Genomic DNA, 25,560 nt, shown 5'->3' with positions numbered 1-25,560 from the left:
TCCTTCAGAGAGACAATGAATTATTGTTGTTATGTGTTTTATTTATAGCGAACAGCAACTAGGTGATCATTTATCATGCATCATGGAAACCAAGCAGTTATTAAATCTCTACTAGATGAGATGTTGGAGCCAATTAGCCACCGGGGATTTGTGTGCGGATGCATGATTACTTGTCCAGGTTGCTCCGGTTAATCCACAGAACACACTGCGATGGTGTCCTAGTTATAACAATGGGAATTTTGCAGTATCCCTGGTTAAGTTCTACGCATGCTAATGTTCTGGTGTCAGGAATCTGGATAAGGTCTACCTGGATGTGTTTTCATTTTGGAGGCTGCAGCGTGCAGTGTTGTGCTTTACCGACGCATTCGTATTATTTTGACAACCCCATTATATTCAGTGGGCTGGGCTAAACACAAACTGCATCCTCCAAGGTGGTCGTACAGTTGAATAAAGGCATTTTTTACAATGTAGAGACAGAAATAAAAACCTAAAATAATCTAATATCACAGCCAGAGATTAGTTGGTATAAACACATGTAACACAAAAAAGAGGAGAACATCAATTTTTAAATAACTTACAACAAATTGTTTTAAGTTTTGGTGGAACCAATGGAAGCAACAGCATGAAAAAGTCAAAAGAAAAACACAGAATATCTCTAAATGGGCTGACGTTATACGGCCCCAGCGTCCCTCGGTCCATTTCCATTCATTTAATTCTTATAAGTGATTGAAAGGTGCCATGCCACACCCCATTCACTCACTCACTGTGATTCACTGATCATTTGGGCTAAATCCAGTCTGCCCCAGTTGGTTGACATACACTAAGTGTGTGAGGATTCTCAGCTAAACCTGCATAATTTTAGTTAGTTTCACTTTTATATTTCATGGGTTTTGCATGAAAACACCAACTGAGTGTTAATTCAATCGTTGCCTTAAATAAATTTCTTCCATTCGGGTCATTAAGGTGTGATGGTGGGTCCTGAAGCCAGACCAGTTGAGAATCATTGACATAGAGCAGTAATAAAGTATAGTGTACCTCTAATCGATGTAACCGTGTGTATTGTAGGTGATGTTGCACGCTTGCAGACGCTTGCACTTTTCTATCTAATTTTGGATGCAAGTATTTTACCTCTAATACTGTGATGCACCATTAACTCAAGTAAAAGATCTGAATTGTACCGGTGAAAAAAGTAATTCCTTTTATCTCATCTCATAAATAGACACCTTAAATCCGACACAAATAAAAGCAAAACGTTGTGCACTGCTAGATACCACTAGAAGAAAAACTCCCTGTTTTTTCTTTCCGTTGTATTATCCATTAGTCCTCTGTTCCCATAAGCCTATTCTGGAACAGGCCCCACGTCCTCTGTGTGTGACCACCGGCTGTGTCAGAGAACCATCCAAAGCACCTGTGGGGGACTAATGTTGGACTGTGGGGGATGGAACAAGTACAACCGATTCTGGTGTGAGGGCATGGACTGAAATAAAACAAAACTGAAGCAAAAGGCGCAGCAGCGGCGCAAAAGCCAAAAACACGATGCTACAGCACCGCGAGTCTGATCTAAAGTTGAGTGGGGAAAGTTTCCAGTTCCCTTTTCCCCACTTCCTCTACGCCGAGCATCTCTACACAGAGTAGATATTCATATAAATCAACACGCTGCTTAAATTCATTTCCTTCTTTAAGCCTTGACAACTCCCCGAGGACTCAGAGCATTAATATTCAGAGCTCGGCTCCTCAAACCCCTAAATGTAGCGAGACCCCTGCAGTCTGTGCTGTAGAGATCAGTGTTAAAGGTGTTTTATTGGTGCTCATTTTAGCCTCTTAAACAAATTAGAGTCAATAATTAGCAGGAGAGCCTGACTTATTACGACTGCTCTCACTACGCCACATTCAAACTGCATGAAGCAACTAGAGCACATCTATTAAAAAAAAAAAAAAAAAAATCAATTGATATTCTCTTCTCCACACTGCACCACTTTTCCATGTTTCATTTACATATCATTAACCTCCCTTCATTTCTCCTGGCATGTTGTTAAGATTTTAAATTGAATCAGTGGGATTTCTCTTGCTTTGGGTTTAGTCTTAAACGTCTTTTTTTAAGATAACGTTTGGGTATATGAAGAATGGAACGGGGCGTTCGCACGAGAACGTCTCCAAACTGTGTCATTGTGCAACACGGCTGCTGCAGCATTTATCCCAAATCTATTCAATTACACTTCGCAGGAGCAGTCGAATCACCAATCACATGCACAAATATGGAGCCGGGGCGACTGCTCAGATCGTAACTGGCTACATGAGATACGTTAAGGCGAAAAAGGCCGGATAAGGACCGCGGTTCAGACGTTTTCGTTATGTAATTTTAGATAAAACGGCCGCCGCCGCCACCCCCCCCCCCCCCCTCCCTCCTCACATTCACCATTTACGCCGGTGGAAATGCATCCTGTCAAAACACATGTCTCAGAGTCAGTCCTCTCTCTGATGCTCTGTGATCTGAAGTTCTACGAATCTTTCGGGTGCTGTCGACAAAAGTTTGCCGCCGGGGAAGGTTGAGGTTAGGTTCAGAGGGAGTCACTCAAATCTTTGGACATCATTTGTCTATGTATGTGCTTTTCCAGCAGCAGCGGCGTCGTCACCGTCTACGCCGCGGCCCACGCATCAAGTGTGCACATGATCAAACAAAGTGTACATTTCAAAGACGACAGAGGAAAAAAAAAAAACACACACACACACGCGCTGAAATCCAGATTCACACAGACTAACATCTTTTCTCCCCACTGATCAGTTACAGAGTTATGGGGAAAGGGGACGTATAGCGGGGGGAGATCTGATTTGATTTGAAAGCTCCCCTCCCCACCTCAAATCCACCACAGCCAGTAGGAAGCCAGGCAGCTAGCAGCATCTCCACATTAGCATAGCAATTCCTTATTAACAGAGGGAGGGAGGGAGGGGATTGAAGGTCAGCAGCGCACAAAGGACCACAGGGAAAAGAGGAGATATGAAAGGGTAGGAATGAGCTGCAGGAAGATATTTGGTTAGAGGTGTGAGAGCAAACACACGGATCTAAATGGAAGAAAGATGCAGGGGAGCTTACGTAACTGCTGATACACGAGGCATCCGAGGTAAACGGCTCCTACAACTGCTGCTCCTTTTAGTGCCATCTGTGATCAACACCGTTCAGTAGTGTATCAGAAATAACCCACAGTTAGCAGGTTGTTGTTGTTATAATTATTATTATTAACGTTGGTGAAAGTCGGTGCTTTTTTTTGTGGGGGGGGATTCTAGGCATGACTGAAACAGATGAGTCAGAGCGAAGGGCAGAAGAAGGCAGCTTCTAAACTAACGCAACCTTTAAATAAAGAAGAGATAAGACGCGGATCGCCTGAAGGGATGAGGGAACAGAGGAGAAGGCGAAGAAACACAAGAAGATGAATCTTAAACTGGAACTCAGAGGCAACGGAGGACGGAGAGAATTAAGTGGAAGTGTGTGGAGGCAACGGATGGAAAACTTCTCAAGTGGCGTCCCTCGCTGAAACGTTGGAGATAAATTCTTGATATTTCTTTTTTTTGCCAATGCACTGCGGTGTCAACCTCCTGAGACCTGAGCTTTTATTTGTTATGTACTGGTTAATTTCTCCAAGGAGCTAAGAAGTATAAAAAACTAAGCACCGTCTTTGAGCAGGACTTTTAATCCCAACGTCCTCAAACGGATACTTGCTAATTAGCTGTAGCTTTTTACTACTGAAAGCGTTTGTTTTTAAACTAGAGACGTTAACACGCATAAACAGACGAGTTTAAACCATAAAAATAAAGTGACGATTTCACTGAAATGCCCGTTTTTACACCAACTATTGTACTGACCCTTCGCTACCACTAGATGGCAGGTAAAGGTGTCCACACATGAGGATAACAGGTCTAAATGAACTGGGCGACTGGTCTTGTAGAATTTCTTGAAGATGTTTTTGCCGCTCATCCAATTAGCTTCTTCAGTTCTGATAAACTAGCGGGAAGTGGAGGCTTAAATTAGAAAACTCTGTGTTTAAAAGAGTTTTACTATTTAAACCTCAACTTAAAACCTGTCCAGATCATTCACTGTATATTTGATTTATATTTGAAAATGAAGCCTGGAGTCGCCGTGTTGGATGAGCTTTATCGGTTTTATTGGACGTTGAGACCCCGCCCTCCCTAACCCTCCGCTACCTGCTAGCTCAGGCTACCACCTGTCACTCAATGCGGAAACGGGCCCTTAATTATGCAGAATTTTAAACCTTTATAAAAAATAAACGAAGAGTTAGAAAAAAATTCACATTCGTGCAGTCGTCATGAATGAACGGAAATAAACTACTGAGACCAAAACCATTTTTTGCACCGGGCTGTAAACATGTAAACAGGCTTTTTAACATGGGGGTCTATGGGGATTTGCTCCCTTTTGGAGCCTCTAGTGGCCACTCCACGAACTGCAGTTTTTTGCACTTATGCATGGACTTCATCGCTCAGACCTGCAGGTTGATGCCTGGTCTCCATATGAGGACGCAGGGACTCAGGAGGTTAACTTACCCTCCCTATATATATATATAACATACTCTTCCTTCCTTCCTTCACATGTACTTCCTATACAGCTGAAAGCCTTTTCCAGGACTCTGCCAATCTGCCAATCATTAGGCAGATCAGGTTATCGCTCCCTCAGATTCAATCTTCCCCGCCATCTGAAATGCCAGCGCCTCTGAGCGGGAACGTGCGGCGCGCCGTGATATATTGGTTGTTGAAATAAGATGAGGAAAAAAAAGATTTTTAAATGAGTCCGCTGTGCCTCGTGGGGGTGTGGCTCTGGCTCTGGCTTTTAAAATAGAGGAACGTTCTGCATCTGAGGAAAAGTGGGACACAGTGTATAAGAACTGATTATCGGTGCATTTAGATTATGAAAAGTAGAGATAATTGAGTTAAAGGCGGAAGAAAAAAGGGGGGGCTGGAGATATTCAGGCTCGGAATTGCAAATGTGCAGTTTCAGAAGTGAGTTCATTTAGTGGAAGTTTAAGTTCTACCCAGAAAGTGTTTTCAGACGAGTCGTATTTAGACGCGCTCTTAAAGCTTTACATTTATCACCATCATCTGGAAACGAGGGATTGGTTGAGTAGGAAGCACCGCTGCATCTTTCTCCTGCCTGGCTTTGCATGAGGGTGGGGTGAAAAGCATGAGGGGTGAGCGGCACGTGAATACCTTTCTTCTTTGCTGCAATTTGTACTGGCGTCTGGAATATCCAAGCTTTTACTGTACACTGATTTACTACAGGAGACAAAGTGAGCAGAGAGTCAGACTCTGTTTGTGATCTACCAACACTGGACCCAGACTGTCACAGCCGATGAAACACAACTGTCCTGACAGTTCCTTTACGCACACACACACACACACACACACACACACACACACACACACACACACACACACACACACACACACACACACACACACACAGAGCTAAATCTACGTCTATTTGTTCATTTAAAGATGGATTGATCTTTAACACCTTTCTCCTTTCGCTTCCATTCGTACCTTTGTCCGTGCTGTGTCATATCGATAGCCCTCCTGGCCGGTACAGGTGAGCCGCCGTCTGTGACACTGAGGACCTCCATGGACTTCCTCTCCGGTCTCCTCTTGCCGTGACGATTCAACATCGGAGAATCCACTCGCTTCCTCGGAGGATCTGCAAAATGGAAAAAAAAGTGTTGAAAATTCTGGATATAAAACCTTCTCACCACTTCGATATATTAACTACATGCAACAAGTTAAATTTAGATAATTGTAGGAAATTCACCTCTGCCTGTTAAACATATAAAGCTTTGTGTTGCCTTATTTCACCTTTATTTAACCAGATAAAAAGACGCATCAACCTCTTTCACATAGGGCGACCTGGCCAAGAACGACAACGGCACACGTCCACAGATAACACACAGATCACAACAATCACAAAGTTAACATTAAATTATTCAGCAGATAAAATGCAGGAGTGATGACTTCAGTAGACACTGCTGAATGAGTTAGAACAGAGTAGAGCGTAAGGCCTTAAATGAGATTGAAAGGTATTCCAAACATGAGGAGCAGCTAGGTGCAAAATGTCATTAGATCTTAAGGCGTAATGGTTTTTAATTCTCTGAAGAAAAGAACATAAATAACCTGGAACCAACCCAAGAAGAGCCTTATAGATCAGAGTCATCAGGTGTGTGAATCGTCTTACATTCAAAGAAGGCAAACTAGCATTAGCGTTAGAGTCAAAGACTGTAGTTGATGCACACACACATATACAACATCTTCAAGTAGCTGATATTAGAAATTCCGCACTCTGAGGGAGAAACACGCTTTGTTCCTGTAACAGAAACCGAGTTTCATCCTTAACTTGGGACCAAAGTTTGAGCCTGTGCTTTAAATGAAAGTTCCCCATCAATAATTAAACAATAATAATTAAACAAGGGACCAACTCTAGAGCTTTAATGTTGACGGTTTTAATTAAGGGGAAATTCTCTGGGATGAATTTAAAAGAAAAACACATCACTTTGGATTTATCACCATTTAAAACCAGTTTCTGGTCCAGGCTCAACTTAAAACCTTTATCAAACACAGGTGCTCGCTCCACCAGAGCCGTCACCAAAGGGGGACCGTGTGGTTCTGTTTAGAAGAACCTCGGCTGGTCAGAGTGTGTCTTATAAAGTTCTACCTCCTTCTATAAGGGAAAGCTCCAGCCCTGGTACATTTAAGGGCATCTGAAGCCATGACTTAGTTCAGTTCAGAAAACTTTATTCATCCCATGTGAGCAGCACAATAAAACATTAAAAACAATCGTTTGTCAGACACATAACTCTCAATTGTCGTGTAATCCGTTGACGAATGGTTTCCCAGCAGCGATCTTTTACATGTGCATGAATAAAATATGCATAAATAAAAACAAAACAAACAAACAAAAAAATATAATAATAACGAAGCACAACCTACTCTTAAAAACTGGCATTTATCAGCCTGATAAGTGACGGAACAAAACAGCTTGAGCAGCGTTTTCTCGTCCTCAGGGAAGCATCATGATCATGTATAATAATCTGCTCCATGTTCCTTTTACATCAACATTTCTTTCCTTTCATTAATTACTACATTTCTCACATGTTACACGTCTTCTTTTCCTGCGCGTCTGTTCACAGCTACACCCAACCTGCCAATGGGATCGCAGATAGAAACCAGCCTGCAGGCTAGAATCTGGCACCTTTACATGTGCTGTTCATTAATGTGCATTGTCCCTTTCTTTCCCAAATAAAGTCTCCACAGACTCTGAATCGACGCGGAGCGGCCGCCGCCTGTTTCCACGCACCGAGCCGTTTTCATGCATGGCGTTGCCTGGACGCTGAGCGATGTTTAGCGCCGATCACATTGACATTTTAACTAATAGTGAATAAGTAACGGTTTCCTCTCAGACCTTGAACTAATGGCCACTGTATTGACTGTATCACACTCGCTGAAGAGGGAGTCTATTCATCAAAATGTCGGTAACTCGGAGCCGTCGCTCGCGCTCGCACATTTGCACAGAACAGTCCTCACGTTGGAGCGCTCTCGTCAGAAAATAACCCCAAGTAGAGCAACTCTACGCAGATTTCTGTGGGTGGAGATCTGTGCGCTCCTTTGGGTGGGATGTACAAATCCCACCCAAACGAAAATGATCTGTTTCCTGCTTTTGAGGAGTTGGTATCTGAGCCACGGCCCATAAAGGTGACAGTATTTCAGAATCAGATCCACGGCCTATTGACACATTCTATTTCTGCTGCTGTATTTCATCGAAACTGCTTCTGGAGCGGATTCTTCCAGAAGAAAGAGTTAGATACTATTTAGTGTCACTATATCAAACTAGTTACACTGTTTTTATGATTCCAGGTCTCACCGATCTCATTGCGAGGGGGGAGGTTCTGGTCCTCCTGGCTGGGGTACCTCTCCTTACGGTCCAGTAACAGGAAGTAGATCATCTTCTCTTGGTTGTCACTGCAAAGAGGCGACAATAAAAAGTAAACTCTGTAAACATTTTGCATGCAACCAGTCGACCATTGTGCAAACCGGAAGTTCATGTGTGTAGCATCACGTATTGAACTACAATAACCTCACTCCTCACTGCGATTAATGTATTCATTTAATTATTTTTTTTGGTTCGTCTTGAGGCAGCTAATAAAACGCTTTCTTCATTAAAACAAAAAGTTTAGTTTCACAGATCATTAAGCCGTGATGTAATATTATGCACATATAAAATAAGATGAGGCCTATTTCACGCAAAAGTCTGCTGGTAAGTTTATGAAAGTATCAAAACATTACCACCTCTTCTCCTTTTCTCTGTAAGTCAGGAAACCTAATATCTTTAGCCTCTAGGCCAGCGCTCGCTATGCAGAATGCTCGGGCATTGGCTCCCCTTAATAAAGACAGATTGGAAAGCAGCGGGAGGCAAAGAGACAAGGACCTGCAACTTCAGCTAAAATGAACCAGGGGGAGGGAGATGGAGACTGCAGATTTTCCTCCAGTCCAGCACTATTATGAGATTCTCCCAGGAGAAAGGGAAGCTAATGGAGGAGCAGTGGAGGGGGCGTAGTGATGGAGTAATGCTTGTTTAGTATTAAACGGGAGACGCTGGGCAAAATGTAAAGTAGCGGGAGAGGAGTTAAAAAAGAAAAACTGCAACATTTACGTGTCCCTATTAATAAAAGAACCGCATGTGTGAAATGCGTGAAAGTACCTCCAAGATAAACGCACATTTTTTACCGGTAGCAAAACACAAACGCGTGTGCAGCTGAGACGCGGCGGAACATCAACAATGTGACCCGGGAGCATGTTCACGCTGCAAACCAGGATCAGTCTGGGGGGAAACGCATCCAGCGGCGAGCGGTGTAAGCGCCGTGTGATAACAGCTAAATGATCGATGGCTTCTGACATCTAAAGTGACAGCCTCACAAGATTTCATAAGAGCCGGCGAATGTGAGCGCGCACGCAGACGCCGAGCGCTCATCCTTTCATCGCAGTCATCTCCGCTTTTATTCCAGCAATCACACGGCCCCGTTTCCTCCCTTCTTTGCCTTCACTTGTTTTATTGCACGTATTTTGCTTTCATTCATCCGCGCTTTTTATTCTGCATCGCACCTCTTCCTCCCTCCTCCCCTCTGTTCTAATCATCTATTCACTCACTCATCGGAGAGGAGGTCTTTCAGCAGCTTGTTTTTGTCTCTGAAGCAGCCCAGGGAGTGCATGCTGTCCAGGACGTCTGGGTCGATGTCGTCTGCGGAGGGAAGGCTGCGGATGGTCACCTTCCTGGGCACCGGCTGCTCTGGCTCTGGCTCGTTTTTGCCTCCTCTGGAAACGCAAAGAAAAGACAATTAAAAGTTTCCTTTAACAACACTCTACAAAGCTTAAACAGCTCCCTATAAATCTGACGTGTAGATGCCGTCGTGTAGCTCATTAAAGTTCGGTAGTCACGTATTTTTCACAGGTTTAGTCATTTTGCTCGTGCGTTTCAGAGGTTGAACAGCGGTCATCATGCTCACCAAGATGCACAGAGATGGCTTAGTCAGTTTTCCCTGTGCCTCCCTCCTCCGGGCTTGTTTTCCAAACTTAGTTTCTTCATTATAGGCCCTATTTTTTGCCAAACACTCTCTAGTTATGTCACCCTTGTCTCTCCGGCTCTCTTTTCTCTGCCCACACCTAGGCTACCTCCGACTCAATCTTTCTGTTATATTCTAGACGTCGAAGAACATTTCCACAGATCTGCCTGTGCACTAATATAGAGTCAGATTTTACTACATTCTGTTGATCTATTCATTTTCCTGTGGTGAGACCAGGGAAGCAAAAAAAAAAAAAAAAAAAACCCATAGGGCGGTTTTACAATGACACCAATCTCTCTCAACTTTTCTATAAGCTGTGAACTGTAACGGTGGTATGAGCTCAGCTCCCCCTGTTTCAACGTGCCCATATGAAATTGGGTTGTGATGAAAAACATTGCAATGTGACAGTCCATAAATCTGTAGCGTATCACGAAGGTGTTACGTCCAGTTTATTTGAAGGTCGACAGAGACGTCATTTTGCTGTAAATCTGAAATGTTGTGCCCTATATTATCCTAATTAATATTTAAAAATTTTACCTTTTTTTATTACATTATTTCTAGGTATGTTTATCTATCTAACTGGTAAATGGTTGGAAGCATAGACTGTATATAAATATGGACCCTCTACCAGCTTCCTTGCATTGGCCAAACTGATGCTATTCTCTGAGGACGGAGCCTCGATACCCATGACCACTTCCTCCACTCACTCACGTTTTATTTTAATTAATTCTATGCTCTGCACTTATTTTTTTATTTCTTATTTTTTTTCTTTTTTTTACATTTTTTTTTACAACTTCCACAGAACCACTTTACGGAGCAGTTGCCATGGCAACATGCTGCATCCCGCTTCCATTATGTTGCATCCTGTGTCAAATGACGAACTAAAATCAAACTTATCCAAAAAAATTGACACTTGAACATGCATCAAAATTATATTAACTACCTAAAATGACAGAAAATATCCTTGAAGGAAAAAAGTTGGTCCTTTCAGCATCCAAAGTTGATGAAAGATTGAAAGAAAGTTCACCAACCACAGGTGTATTATCTGTATATTTACAGATACACTGATGATACATGATAGTATTAGTGGTAAATACATGGTAGAACAGAGTGATTGTTGTGGGAGGTTTCATTAGAAACAGGAAGATTTTTATTTTTATAGATTGTGGTGAGACACTTACCGACTATATTCATGTGTCTCTTAAATCTGGGATGTTTGGTTTTATGTTTATGTGAATTTTGTGTTTCTGGATGATTGCATACGAACCGTTGTTTATTTGTTTTTGTTTTTATACAGTACTTGTTCATATTTTGATATGTTTGTTTATATTTATAGGTGCATTGGTTGTATGTATTTTTTATTTTGCATGGACTCCAGGAAGAATAGTTGTCTCCTATGGCGACAGCTAAACAAATAAACAAATAAACCATGAAACAAAACCATCAGATAAACATTTATTCTGGCCTAATGTGAATTTGCATCGGAAGTTTCCGTTGGTGTGATGTGACCACGCTGCCGCCCATGTTTTTTTTTTTTTTTAGCAAACCGCAGACGAGTCGCCACAACCACATGTGTCAGCGCAACATCCCACCTCATTCATTCACATGACTATTCACTCATTCACAGCCAACCTGCCAAGCAGAGGCAGACAACTAGGTAACTTCCTCACTGACAAAACTCGTACTGCATTAGTTCCCAGCTCTTGTCTCCTCGTGTTTCTTTTCTCAGACTCACTGTCTGTTTGCATGATGTCTAAGGGCAGGACAGGAACCATAACTCAGCCTCCTGCAGGACTCACACTCTCCTGCCACGACTCATCTTTGTTACTGTACTGCAAAGATAGAAAGCAACTCTACTGTTGTCACTAGTGTCAACATATAACTACTTTTCCAATATCCTCTTTACTATTAGAAATATTAAAGATCCTCTTTAAAACTGTGCCGATGGACAACGTGGTCAAATTACAACCACTGACTGATACTAGCATTGTAGCCCCTTTTTTTTCTAATTTGAAGGAAGAAAGAAACATGGACAAAGTAAGTAGAGCCCTACAATTACCACCGCTTCATGATATTAGTATGAAGCGTTCCAAATTAAGTGCCAATAATTACAACCTCCTTAGTGAGCAACAGATGGAGCCCGTCTTATTTAAACATCGCCGGTGTAGGGTCTGGTTGAGAAGTGTGCGCTGTCACGGAGCCAACATCTAAATAGGCCTGTAAAGCCATTAGAAAAACAACTCAACAAAGCGGTTTGTTGACGACTACGAGTTTGGCACAAGATTTCTGGCCAGATCCCCAAATTATTTGAAATAAATCATTCCACCGTGTAAAAAAGAAAAGAAAAAAGTAAAGTGGTGCAGCTCACAAACACTATAAAGGGCGGCGAATTCAGCCCAACGTGAAACCAAGAAAACCAGAATATTATGCACTGATGATGTTTGACACAGAACAAAGACAGTTTTAAGGAGAAAACCATCATATCTACCATAATAATTTGAAGTTCCTAATGGACTGAGAACGTTGCAGTCACTTGCTGTGTTTCCATTACACCTAGAAATGTGCAAAACCTAAATATCACAATAAAAAACTGGTAACGGAAACGTCTACACTAAAAGTTTATGGCAAAAGTGCGATGGAAACACTTATTTCACAGGGGGTCATGTGACCAGTTCATTTAAAGTCCATCGGCCGCAAAGTGGCGAGAATTTAAGAGAATTATGGGACAATGTGAGATAAGACTTCATGAGAGTTACAACACGTTTCAATGGAAACACTTACGGAGCACAATTGTACTTTATCGACTTTATCATAAATATTGTTTTTATTTTGAATAACTGTAACGGAAATCCAGCCACTGACTCAATAACGTCCAGATCAAACCAGGGAGAAGTTGAAGTTGAAGCTGAAGTTGAACTGGAAGGGAACTTTTCAACGAGATACGGATCCTGAACCTAAAAGTCACCGATGCATCGATTCCAAAACACTTTTCCTGGATCAAAGAAACACTCAGTTTTGTTACAGTGGAGAAAATAAGACGCACGATAAAAGGTTTGCTTCCTAAATTTGATAAAACCTGGCGTCCTTTCTTTGCACACGGACGGTTTGGTGTTTCCTACTGTCCCAGAGTGTTTTAACCTGCGGTGGATTTGAAATCTTATTCATTTTTTAAATTAATATGTTTTTTTTGTACATGTTTGATCTTAACTAACTTTGGATGATCAATGTTTTAAGGTTCTGTTTTTATGCTTTTTGTATTGTGACACTACTCAAGTATTTGCACTTGGACTTTCCTGTGTATCTCCTGACTTTATGCTAATTACTTTCATTTTTACCTATCACCGGGGAAAGACTCAAAACCTTGAATTTAAAGTGTTAAGGAACAACACTTGAATCAAAACATCAGAGAAACTGGCAGCACATGCAGGAAAACCCTAGAAACATTCGGAAGATACAAGAACTTTTTCACTGACAAGTGGTTTAAATTACAGCAGGACGATGAGGTAGCAATGCTACAGTGGGATATATTAGCCTCTAAGGCTAAATAAATGAAGCATCTATCTAAATCTAAAGGCTGTTCTTTTCATTGAGGTGGTGTCCAGTAATTTAAAAGTGATCCAGTCTTTCCTTATGTCCAAATACGTCAAAAAAGAAAAAAATCTGCAGCAGACTGGAACCAATTAGAATATATTAAATTTATACATTTATCTTTATAGCAATTATTCACGCTTTTCTCCATTCGAATGGACGTTTTTACAACTTCGCTCTACAAATTCATATTAGCTCAGAAAGGTGACGACACCGATATTAACGTTAAACGATGGGCGCGCTGAGGTCAGGTGGGTTCAATCTCCTCTACGTCCACGCTCGCCCCCCCCCCTCTGCCTCGCTCATCCTTCACTTGACCATATGCTGCACATCCTCTTTCATGCGCTACCAATTTACCCCCACACATCCCCCAGAGTGGAGTCATGCCCTGCTTAAATGTACTCCCGTGTTCCCGGCTCAAACTCAGAGTCATTTTTCATGTGCTGGCTCCCCTCAGGTCTGTAACTCCTGCCCCCCACCCCCGCCCCCAGAATGGCCTAACACGGGGGGGGGGGGCAAATAAAGAAAAGACAAGAGGGATACTTACATGTACCACGTGTGCTTCTGGATCTGTTCTAACTGCAAAAGACAAGAAAGAGACAGAGCAAGTCAGAACGGAAACAACGAATCTACTGGAATCAGCTTTTTTAAAATAATCTTTGCAAAGAGAAAAACATGAGGAAAATACAGGGACAACCAACCACGGAAGTAAATAACACCACCTTCAAAGATCAATACTGCAAAAGGCAAAATATATATATATATATAGCAGCTGAGCTATAAACAGAGAATATTATCTCGCGCACACATGCTGCTGACCCTGCCAAAGCCCTGTGGCCTAAAGGCACCTTTGCATCCTCATTCCCCTCCCATCCCTCTTCCTCACAAACACTTTGCTTTTTCCCAGTACTGCTCCTGTCACGACTGTCTTAATGTGGCCACTTTGTCATCAGCGCTGTCACCGCAGCGTAAAAAAAAAAAAGGCAGAAAAGGACGGAGCAAAAAAAAAAAAAAAAGGAAGACGTCTGCTGGTGGAAGGATTCAGAGCGTTTCAATCGTCCACGGAAGCAAAAGGGATCAATGTCACTGCTGGGACTTTTTAATTTGCTCGTGCTGTTGTTGTGGAGCCACAGGAGATACACACAGCAGCTCTAATTAAAGTCACTTAGTCGGGGGCACAGCTCTCGTGTACGTGTCTCCTTCGATGTCTCCATGTCTCCACCGTCCCGGAGGATCTACCTCTGCTCTTTAGCACTGATGAATGCCTTCATGTATTATTAGGTGCAAACACGAGAGCCGGGGCCGACTGTGGTTACCGACTATAGGTGACTCCTGTCTGGTTCCACAGAGGTCACGGTATTGACGGAGACACGGCGCCTGTCAGATACAGGCCGGTGGGTGACCTACTCTGTCCGACTTTTATTGAAGGCCTGGAGGCAGGAGACTGGAATCGCGCACATGAAAGTGAAAGATGTGGTTTGAAGTGAGATCGCATCAATCAGTCTCTAAACGTGTCACTACACATTCCAGCTGCTTTCAGGTAGAGGTAAAACTGGGAGAATAGTGGCTGTGTATGAAGGTTTAGTTTGATAAAAAACCCTTTGACAGAAAAGTTCTGTAGGTTGTGAGGTGAGAACTTCACAGATCAAACTTGTTTTTCAACACAACCGACAACTGCTCAGAGATCTGAATAAATAATAATAATAATAATAATAATAATAATAATGCATTGGTTGTATATTGCACTTTTCCATTAGATGCTCAAAGTGCTGACAATTGAATGCATTATTCATTCGCTCACACAATCACACTCTGGTGGTGGTGAACTACCTCAGTAGCCACAGGCTGCGACAACAGCTTCTCCGACCACCAACAAATATCATTCACTTGCAAGCGCACACCAGCGGGAGCACGGTGGGCTAAGTGTCTCCAACATCCCAAAATAATCAACATCATAAAATTCACCATCCCAAAAAAAAAAAAAAAAAAAAAAAAAAAAATCAACATCCCAAAAAATTCAACGTCATTAAATTCACCATCCCAAAAGAAATAATAAAAAAATCAATATCTCAAAAATAAATAAGTAAATAAATAAAAATTTAACATCTCAAAATATTTTTTTTAAAAAAATCAACATATCAAAAAAATTCAATATTTCAAAAATAAATTAATAAAAATTCACCATCTCAAAAGAATTAAAAAAAAAAATTGCTTCAGAAAAGCTGGACTCAACATCCGTATTTCTTCTCCTTTATGAAATATTTCACCATCTCAAAAGAAGTTGAATTTTCAAGGTTGAATTTTTGAGTTTGAATTCTTTTAGGTTGAATTTCTGAGTTGTAATATTTTGGAGGTTGATTTTTTTTTTTTTTTTTTAGGTTTTAGGATTTTTTGAGATGTTGAATTGTTTTTCTAAACCAAATTTATTTAGAAATTCAAACTGAAGGCACAGAAATACTTCCATAAAACCATCCATGAAATATAGTTTTAGGGGTAAATTGTATATTGTCCTGTTTAAATGACCATCTTCTATTAAAGGATGTTGCTGCCATGAAAAAATAAAAAATAAAAATCGTAGGTAGGTTCCAACATAACATCCCCCAGAATTTGAGGGGCCCGGGTTTCCCTGCAGACCAATAACCAGAACGTCACACTTCTTTCCACCTTTGCAGCCTTCAGACGTCTCATCCCCTGGGAGATGAGGCACAGACTCCCAGCTGTCAACGTGATGGTTTATCAGTAGATACCACGCCCATCTTCCTTTGCTCCGAAGCTCACGTATCCACTGGAGATGAATTTAGCGGCGGAAAGGACTGAGTTATCAAGGTATTGAACCATAGTAGCTCTTTTTTTATTATTTTTTTGGGATTGGACCACAACAGCTAGACAGTTTGGGACAGTTTCACCCAGAAACCAGCTCCTTAGACCATCTTTGGTTGGTACTAATCATTCACATTGTGCAGAAAACTCTGACCTCGCTGTCACAATCTGTTCTTTTTCAAAACTGCTCTTTATCTAAATCTTTATGTTTACCCATTAAACACATCAACTCCAGCGACTGACTGCTCATTTGTCAACCTTTCACAGATGCAATTATTACACGACAGTCGTCCTCGACACCTGTCAGCGGTTCTGACGTCGGGGCTGAGCAGCGTGTTCTTCTAACTTAGTTTGTCTGGAGCATTTAAGCGTTTTTTTTTTTTTTTTTTTTTTCTGTCGTCACTGATCTTCGTGTAAAGCTGAATCTGAATGAGTAGCAACGGAAAGATCTATAGGTGCCCTATTTTAGGAAGAGGAACAAAAAGATTCAGAGATGACGCGTTGCCAAGACTTTAAAAAAGGTCACACAGGAGTCAAAAGGATGAGACATATACTTTCACTTCCTTTATTTTCATCCCAGACAACTAACTGTACTTAATCTATAACATCCCCATTAGGAGGCCGTCTGTCTGCTCTTTAATATAACAAGCTTGCCAATCCTCTTTGTTAGCCAGGTATCATGAGGACACAGATCATTTCAGGTTGTCTGCGTTCATTAGAGGAGTGAGGATGAGACGACTGTGCTGAGGTGGCTGGCCCAGCTGCCTACGGGGGGACTTCACAGACAGGAAATGAAGAGCATAGCTTTTCTTGGGCTAAGCCCCTAAAGCCCGGGTGCGTGCCCTCCCACTCAGACTCTGAAGGGGGGCCTCGCCTTTGTGTGCATGTGCACATCTACTAACAAAATCTAATTAACAGATGGTGACGATAGACGTACTGGCACAGGCAGGTAGCTACGGTCTGATTACCTTGTCAGTTTAATTCAGCAAATTTTTTATTGTGCAAAATAATCCCAAGCAAAAGATTGTCATGTTCCCTTACGGTGTCATTCCTGAGACAGGCGCGCCAGCCCTTCGGGTGCACCTGTCTCGTCTCCAACTGGGCGGCCGCCATTAAACTCCACGAGCGTTCAATCTACCAAGGCCATTTGAGATTCTGCGAGGTTACAGCGCATCCCCAGAGCTCCGGTCGGAGTCCTCATGTTAGAGAGTGGAGCGGACAGGTAGCATATTCTCTCCCAGCAGCCGGGTCTGTGTGTAACCCTTTGTGGAGGACATTGCTGGAGGCTGGTGCACGTATCTAGGGGATCTCAGGGTGACCTGTCCTCATCACGCTAGCAGAGGATGGAAAAATAAAACATCTAGAGCGCACACAGCATAATAAAAAGCCCTGATCATTCCGGTTCACGCTTCAACACCGCTGCTTATCTGAAGGGCTTCACCTTAAGGATGTCAGCTCCCCTGCAAAACCAGCGTCTCTTTCTTTCTAATGTTTTTAGATTTTCTTTTTGGTCTTTCACATCTGTGTTGCTTTAGTCTTTAGTCATTGTGACACGGTGAAAGATAAGTTAAGGTGTGTGTGGGGGGAAATGGAGCAGCAACATTCGCCGAGGCTGGTGTCAACACATTAGCTCACGGGCACGAGTGTAAAAAAAACGTTTGGTTTGCTGCACTGATTCACACGTGTACCTGCAGTGCATGGGGAGTGCATCGCGGTATGTGTCAGTACGTTTACATGCACGTGAAAAAAAAAAAAAAAAAGAATTATTGCCTTAATCCAACTTTAACTGTTGAACTTAAATGGATGTAAATACGTCGCTCGAGACGCCCAGATGATGTGATTGAAAACTGATTTTCCCTGGCATGTATACGCCTTAATCAGACTTTAACTGGATAACGCATGTGTACATGTGCCACAACCGCTGCACTGGCGTATGACCCCGGAACAAAAACATCGTAGAAAGCCGCTCGCAGAAGAAGAAGAAGAAGCCTGAGGGATGGCGCCATCTTGTCTGCACACATTACGTACAAGATTAAAACTATTATCCATCTGGTTGTTGTTTAAATGGCGGTCTGACACATGAACGACTTTATTACATGATGCAATAGGTTAACTGGAAAGGGCGACGTATTAACCTGCTGAAAAGACACACATCGCCACCTAGTGTGGAGGAGGAGGACTGGTTCCCGTCAGTTATTTGACTTTCTCTGTTGTTCTCTGTAAACTGGGACAAGGATTGTAGTCAGAAAGTCAAATTTTAGAGCATAGCTGCATTAAGCTCTGCATGTAAACACACTGTGAGTGACAGTGTGAAGTTTGAACTGTACTGCAAAGCAAGTTACTGCGTGCAAATACAAGAACTTCCTAGAACGCCGCTATACTCCGTGTGTCTGTGTGCACTGTCTGAATGTGAGATGCAGGGTAAAAAGGGCAGCACCATCTCTTTGTGAAGTATGTACTTTTTGAGATCCCTGACCACTTCCATTATTTACATTTCCCTTTGTCCACCCACCACCACCACCACCACCCCCGTCATCCTGCCTCTCTGTTGTTCCTACGTCTCTGTTCTTGCTCTCTCCTCCAGCCGCCTTGCCAAGGTGATCAGTTGCTGTGTAGAAAGGGGACCGGCATTGTGATGAGCTCCCGAAACAGTGCAAGGGGGGGAGAGTACACAAGCAACAGTTCTCTCCTGAATTCACACAATGTGCGTGAGGAAGAACTCAAACGGAATTGGGGATGAGGCAAACACATTTGGAAAACAGTGAATGAAAAAGACACAACACAAAGGCTGCCTCTGCAGTGCTGAGCTGATATTAGATATTTAAGTTTAAGCATGCATCTGCCATCTTTCTTTTCCTCTCTCCTTGGAGTATTATTATTAAGTTTCTTGCTTTCTCGGATTGCACCTAAATATAACTTGCTGCTTTTACAACATAATAAGTAAGCAATGCTGGCTGCAGACTATGAATAGGGAATGCAGACACACCGTACGGTGCACCAAAGAAAATGAAAAGTAATAACCCAGTTAAAAGGAGGACATCTATATCTAATACGTATTTATTATGTCCGAGCTTTAATAGTTAAGAGGATGTTTTAAGCATCTTGGAGATAACTCTGAAGGTGAGATCAGGCTCTGTGGGGTCGTACTATCGGTCGAGGAAGTCACCGTTCCCCTTCTCCCTGAAGATAATTCATAATGACTGTGTGTCTGGGCTCATTGTCACCGACCGGCCTCTTATCTCTGCACAGGGTTTTAATTCATGTGCTTTTTTCATGTCACTGAGTTAATAACAACAAAGTGCAAGGAATACTGAGCACTTTTATGTAGAGTAGCATTCTCCAGGTTTATCGTAGTTATATAAAATTTAAGAGTTTTTTTTATTGCTTTATTACAATAAAAATGGTTAAAGTGGTTAACTGTTTTCGTGACTTCCTAAAATCTTGCAATTGAAACAAATTAAAAAAACAACAAAAACACAATATGTCTGTGAAGGTTCTCAGTCACCCAGGTCTTGGTTTGGTTTTAAATCCAAAAGACGATTGAAGAAAAGCAACTGGACGTGTAGAATTTCTTGGATGAGCGACGTTTGCCACTCTGACGAGAACATGTCCTCCTCCTCCTCCACACTAGGTGGCGATATGTGATCTGATTGACCTATTATGTGATATAAGAAACAACTGGAGTCGTTCAAACCACAACAAAATGGTTCATGTTTTTAATCTGGCTCATGGAGCAGATAAGATGGTGCTGTACCTCAGGTGGTTCTTCTACCGGCTCTGTTTACCTTCTTCTTGGTTGTTTTTGTTCTGGGATCATACACCAGGGCAGCGGATGTGGAGCATGCACACTCATGTTGTCTAGTTAAAGTCCAATTAAGGCGTATACATAACGGAGAAAATCAATTTCCAATCTCAATGTCTGGGTGTATTAGTCGGATTAGCAGAACTCTGATTTTAGTCTGATTCAGCACTTAAGTTGTCCAGTTAAAGTCGGAATAAGACAATATTTTTTTTTTTTTTCAAGTGCATGCGTGTTCTGTATGTCGGAGGTGGACTGACATTTAATCTCCAATCAATTTATTATACCGTCTTGACATTTGTCCCTCAAAAGTTTCAACACCATTCACACCTTGAGACTGGAGGCTCCCCCTGACAGTGGTTTCGTTAGAGAACCGTTCAGTTTTTCACTCGATGTGAAAGGACCTTAAGTGGCACCAGTTTCTGGTTGTTACAGAAACAAGTCAAGCAAGTTTCTGATGGGTTTTTATTTAAACCTCAACTTCCCAAAAGTGTCTCAGAACTGAGGAAGCTACTCAGATTAGTGGCAAAACATCTTCAACAAACTCTACAAGTCTAGTTGCCTCTCTTCAAAAGCCTTTTTAGAAAAACACAAATAAAACAGATTCTGAAGTAATATAAACTAAACCGAACATTTCAAAAGAATAAACAGACGACTGAAACACGTGAATCCACTGAAACCAAACTTGAAACGAACAGCGAGCTCTTCGGACTGACCGTTAGTCTTTTGGCGGCATCCACTTCAATCATGCCGCGGAGAAGGTTCTGACAGTCCGGAGGTATGAAGTGTGGCATGTGAAACACCCCCAATTTCACCTTCTCCAAAAGATTCCTTAGGTTGTCGTCATCAAACGGCAAAGCTCCCTGGAGAACAGAGGCAGAGTCAGAAGAAAAGGGAATTGTAGATGGCAGATGTGGGAGCGAAAACTAAGTAGAGAAGATGGAATCTGCACTTGATGCACAGCAGCGTTATAACAGAAGAAAAGCCGTCACCCGAACCGAAAGCAGAAAAGAAAAAAAAGATTAAGACGGGGGCTCAACAAAAGCAACAACCACACTTTGATTCTTGATCCCCGCACGACTTAAAGGGAAGGATTGCAACTTGTTCATCTCTCCATTTAGAGCACACTCTCTCTCTCAGCAGCGATGCAAATTAAATAATAAACAGCGCTTTCTAATAATTACCCAGATTTCTCGTTTACCTCAATCATTTAGCATTCTCTCATCAGAGTCATTTATCAGAGTGTGCCGACACCTCACAGATGTGGCTGTTTGATGGATGGCAACCTCCATCAGAAGAGAAGATGGAGGGAGGGGGAGGGAGGGGAGAGAAAGAGGGGAAAGGGGGTGAGAAAGACAGGAAGAAACGCTGAGAAATGTGGAGGTAAGGAGCGGGGAAAAAAGAGGGCAGGATTTTATAACAGATGATCTGAGCGCAGCCTAAGTGATGGGGAGTGTGCGTGTCTCCCACAATCAGACAAATGGTTATCTCACAGCCAGACGGCGAAGAAAAAACAGCAGAACAGGAGAAAAACTTTGGTTCGGAGCACGAAAACTACGACCATGATGGAGATGACAAAATATGAGATTCATGCAACATGAGTATGAAAATCACTGACAGACGGAGTAGAAGGGGAAGGAAGCACAAAAACAAAGGCAAAACACACAGGGCCCGTGGCCAAACGCTGCCCCGTCAGCGTTGGTATTTATTTTGGGCTCTCTTCTTTTTTAGTTTTTGAATTATTCATGAACAGGAGTGTGTGGAAACTACAGTACAGCTGCAACAAAGCTTCGGGGGCTGCACGGCTGGGGAATCACAGACATAATGTAGCGGGAGAAAAAGACGTGATTATGGAAACGGCATCGTTTCGGATGCAGGATAATGAATAAAAAGATGCTTCTATCCTCTGATTTTTTCGGTTGCGCAAGACTATTGGCTCCGGGGCGTCCGCGCAACCAGATGCTTTGTGTTTACCCCGCTGACACCTGAGTTTATGTTCGAGTCTCTGTGATTGATTCTGGGTCACGCTATCTCCTCTTTCCATTGAAATCAGCTGTCACCACCGTCCTTTCTCAGGGGTCACCTACTTTCTATTTTTGATCCATTACACCAGGGGTCCTCAACGCTTTTCAGGCCAAGGACCCCCAAACTGATGGAGAGATTAAGCAGGGACCCCCCACCTGCTACATGTGTTCTATATTAAACTCGGCCTAGTGCTGTTATAAATATTATCATTTTGCATTCAATATTAAAACAGGTTCAAATTTCAGACATGTGCAACATGTAGAGACGCCGTGCACAAAGATACACACTTTACCTTTAAACACAGCTAAATGCAGCAGAGACAGTGAGTCACCAAAGCATTTGGCTGATGGGAGTTAGCTGCACTGTTAGCTTCTCCTCTGCTAATTCTGCAGAATGCGTCCACATTTCACTGGGGGATTGAATAGACTCTCGGCCAATCGTGGTGAACCTGACAGAGTCAGCATGTAATAAGCAGCCTCGTGATTGGATCAGCAGCGATAGGGGCGGAGCCTACGGTGTACAGGAGGCTTAAATTCGGCTCATAGTCACATTATTATATTATACATTATTATACCCATAAACCTATAAACGCTCTGAGGGAAAGTCGCAAAAATATCTACAAATATCAATTGAAGAAGAGTGCATTATTTTATTATTTTATTGTGAGTTTTCATCGTTATTTTTTTTTTTATAAGTAAGTGAGAAAGGGGTTGAGATAAGTTTTACTTCCACCTACCAATTTTCAAACACTAAACTTTGGTTGTTTTCTTTCGGCTTTTAAATATATTTTCCGTTATGTTCAAACTCAATTCAAATTCAAATTCAATTGTCGCTCAACTGGGAAAAACATTAAGAATGTTTTGCCGACGCAATAAGAGACAGTGGCAAACCACCTGGTTGTTGAGTCTTTTTTGACACCTTCTTACGCTCTTTCCCATTGATGCGACAATAATTTTTTTGTCAGTCTTGCATGAGATATTGACAGGTCTCAGCTACTGTGGCGCTGAATGAGTGAAGTGCTGACTGAAAGATAACCTCGATTTATTCATTACTAAAATATATTGGATTGATGTTAATGTGCATTTAAACAAATTACATATTTGGGGGGAAAATAAAAAAAAGAAAAATGTCTAATCACTGAAAGATTTTGCGAATCCTCTGCAGTAACACCTGTTGTATTTCACCAAAATAGATCTAGTATAAAGACTAGATAAACTAGAGAGAACAAAGGGAAAGCAGCCTTCAAAACTACACGCTGATCATGAAGAACAAGCAGAAACTCACCACCAACAGAGCAAAAAGAATGACCCCACAGCTCCAGACGTCTGCTTTCCTCCCGTCATACTTCTCTCCCTAAAGGGGGGAGGAGGGAGGGAGGGAGGGGGGAACACACAGTTCGTTGAGCACGTTTCAAACGAGATGCTATTAAAAATACGCGATAAGAAAACTGTGAATCTGTGAGAAACGACTTACCCTGATGACCTCCGGACACGCGTAGTGTGGAGATCTGTGGAGGGGAAAAAACAAACAGGCGGATGAATCAGGGAGGAAATACAAAAATAAATCTAGGAAGTAAGTTACACAATCATGACGCAGCAAATGTTAAACAGGCATACATCACTGTCTGGAAATACCAAAGGAATAATTTAAACAGACAGTAAATGTCTCCAGTGAGCATAGATCAAGATGTGTTTCACGAGCTTAAATATCCCGGGGGGGAGGGTGTAAGGGAGGACGGGGGGAGGTTTGGATGTCCTCCTGCTGGCTCACTCAAGGGCATCCCCTCAGTGCAGACGGGGAGCAGACCCACTAATCTTTACAGCCTCTGGATGGACCGACAGTAAAGTCAATGGCGAGATGGACACGTCAATATCATATTAAGATTTATGGAGCAAACCCCCTGCAAAGGCTGCGGCTGCACAGGGAATGAGTTCAGGGGAGGAGAGAGACGTGTCAGACAACGTTGCACCAAATTTTCCAAATTTATCATCTTGAAATAATGGGGTAATAATAATACGAGCTTCACGTCAATCAGCCACATGAAACAACTTGCTAATTTCACTGCTTCTAAAAAACCCGTCTGCATCTTCCACCTCGGTCTAACGCAGCCGGTCCCGGCTCTAATGAGGGGACCATCCAGTCTGTAAACATGGCACCCATTAGTTCCAGCTTGTGTCTTGTGAAAAAACCACCCGGCTTCCCCCCGGACTGTCAAAACACCGGCCGGTAACAAACGCTGCCGTCGTGTCGAGGGGAGAGGAGTTCAGACGAGCGCCTGTGCAGCTGCATCGCGCCTCCTGATTGCAGATGTCATAGTGCGTTATGCAGATGAGCGGGGAACACAAATAAAAAGAAACAAGGCTTAGATTTGCACTAGTTATGCCTCGTGAGCTCCTCCACACACTGATGAGACCGGCAGGAATGTGAAGCTCCTTATTCGTGGCACCAGCGCAGGATGGAACAGGAGCAAAGGTTTTTCAGTTCCAGCTGAATTTGTTATTATCAGAAAACTAAATTAAATCAAAAAAGGGGATATCTGGTTATATGTGCCCATTAAACCTCCTTTCTCAGTTGTAATATCCAGCGTTTAATCATTTGCATGCTCCCGTTTCTCATTTATATTCATTTAAACATTTAATACATACATATTCATATCTTCTGCTAGGCAGTAAATAAATGCAGCGGGGTCCAGTTTATGCATTTGTTGAAATTCAATACAGCAAAATATAAAATCCAAACGATCTTCCAGCTTTTTTCTTTTGTGTTTAGGAACAGAGGAGCTGGAGTTGGATGGACCTTACAACCTCTGTTACAACAGCACAGTCTGACAAAAAGCTTCCTGTGATATCAGGAATGTTTGGCTCCATAAATGTTCAATGGGGTTAGGACAGGCAGCTCTCCCCGGGTTTCAAATGGTTTGTTTTTTGAAAGCTTTGAGGTGCGTTCGGGGTCACCGTCCTGCTACGGTACAAGACCAACTTCACAACCAGAGGAAAAGGAAATCAGAGGCCGTAGGCGAGAACACAGCGACACTTTTTACAACCAATCAGAGCTCTGCTCACGAGCTGTGTTTGAGTAAACGCTGCATTTCATTGAGAAAAGTCACTCTAGGATTTAACCAACACATTTTTTTTTTTTTTTTTAACTGTGTGCCACCTTTGATTCCACAAAAACAATAACACATACAGTGATTCTGACTTTTGTGATAAAAACTTCAGAGTCTTGTCTTTCAAAAGAGACCAAGACCATGAATGAGCTCCAACATATTCATGACCAGCATTCAGTTTACTTTGTCCTAAATAGGTGTTTTATTGCAAAAAGAGATTAACTGCAATTACGTGTGGGTCACCCCAAAACTTCTGGCTTTGTTTTCACCCTGATGAGTAGTTTAGTGACTAGCAGAAAGTCTTTAGTCAGGACTTAGGTTGACAGGAATCTTGCCGTCTTTATTTATTTTACAAAGGTTATGTATGTGATGTCACAGCCAGCTACGTCTCCATGGTAACGGCCACCGAGTGGCAAAAAGTGACAGTCGATCATGGAGATTAGTTTGAATCACAGGCTTTAATGGTGCGATTGACTGAACCAGTAGATTTGAAAAGCAGTCAGAGATATATTTTATGTTTTTACAGAAATCTGACAAATAAAAGGGAAGTAAACGTATCACTGCATTAGAAGAAACAACTGGTGTTGTGGTTCATTTAGTGTCAGGTAATATTA

The 25,560-nt window shown here is 42.2% G+C and overlaps 1 protein-coding gene across 6 annotated transcripts in view; it reads right to left on the bottom strand.

The window, feature by feature from the left end:
• Positions 1-25,560, bottom strand: part of brsk2a (BR serine/threonine kinase 2a) — a 186,658-nt gene that overhangs the window by 14,645 nt on the left and 146,453 nt on the right. For 4 of the 6 annotated variants that reach the window (XM_047595923.1, XM_047595924.1, XM_047595927.1 and 1 more), the window contains 8 exons: positions 23,314-23,347; positions 23,125-23,193; positions 20,532-20,678; positions 13,744-13,775; positions 9,196-9,360; positions 7,913-8,010; positions 5,548-5,698; positions 5,215-5,280 (listed from right to left, as the gene is read on the bottom strand). In XM_047595923.1, the coding sequence (XP_047451879.1) occupies positions 5,215-5,280; positions 5,548-5,698; positions 7,913-8,010; positions 9,196-9,360; positions 13,744-13,775; positions 20,532-20,678; positions 23,125-23,193; positions 23,314-23,347 (762 nt within the window). The remainder of the gene's footprint in view (positions 1-5,214; positions 5,281-5,547; positions 5,699-7,912; positions 8,011-9,195; positions 9,361-13,743; positions 13,776-20,531; positions 20,679-23,124; positions 23,194-23,313; positions 23,348-25,560) is intronic. The other 2 variants (XM_047595922.1, XM_047595925.1) reach the window with 1 other exon arrangement.

Source organism: Mugil cephalus, chromosome 10 (genome assembly GCF_022458985.1).
Source record: "Mugil cephalus isolate CIBA_MC_2020 chromosome 10, CIBA_Mcephalus_1.1, whole genome shotgun sequence".
In the NCBI taxonomy this organism is placed as follows: Eukaryota; Metazoa; Chordata; class Actinopteri; order Mugiliformes; family Mugilidae; genus Mugil; species Mugil cephalus.
This window is presented reverse-complemented; position numbering and strand designations above follow the sequence as displayed.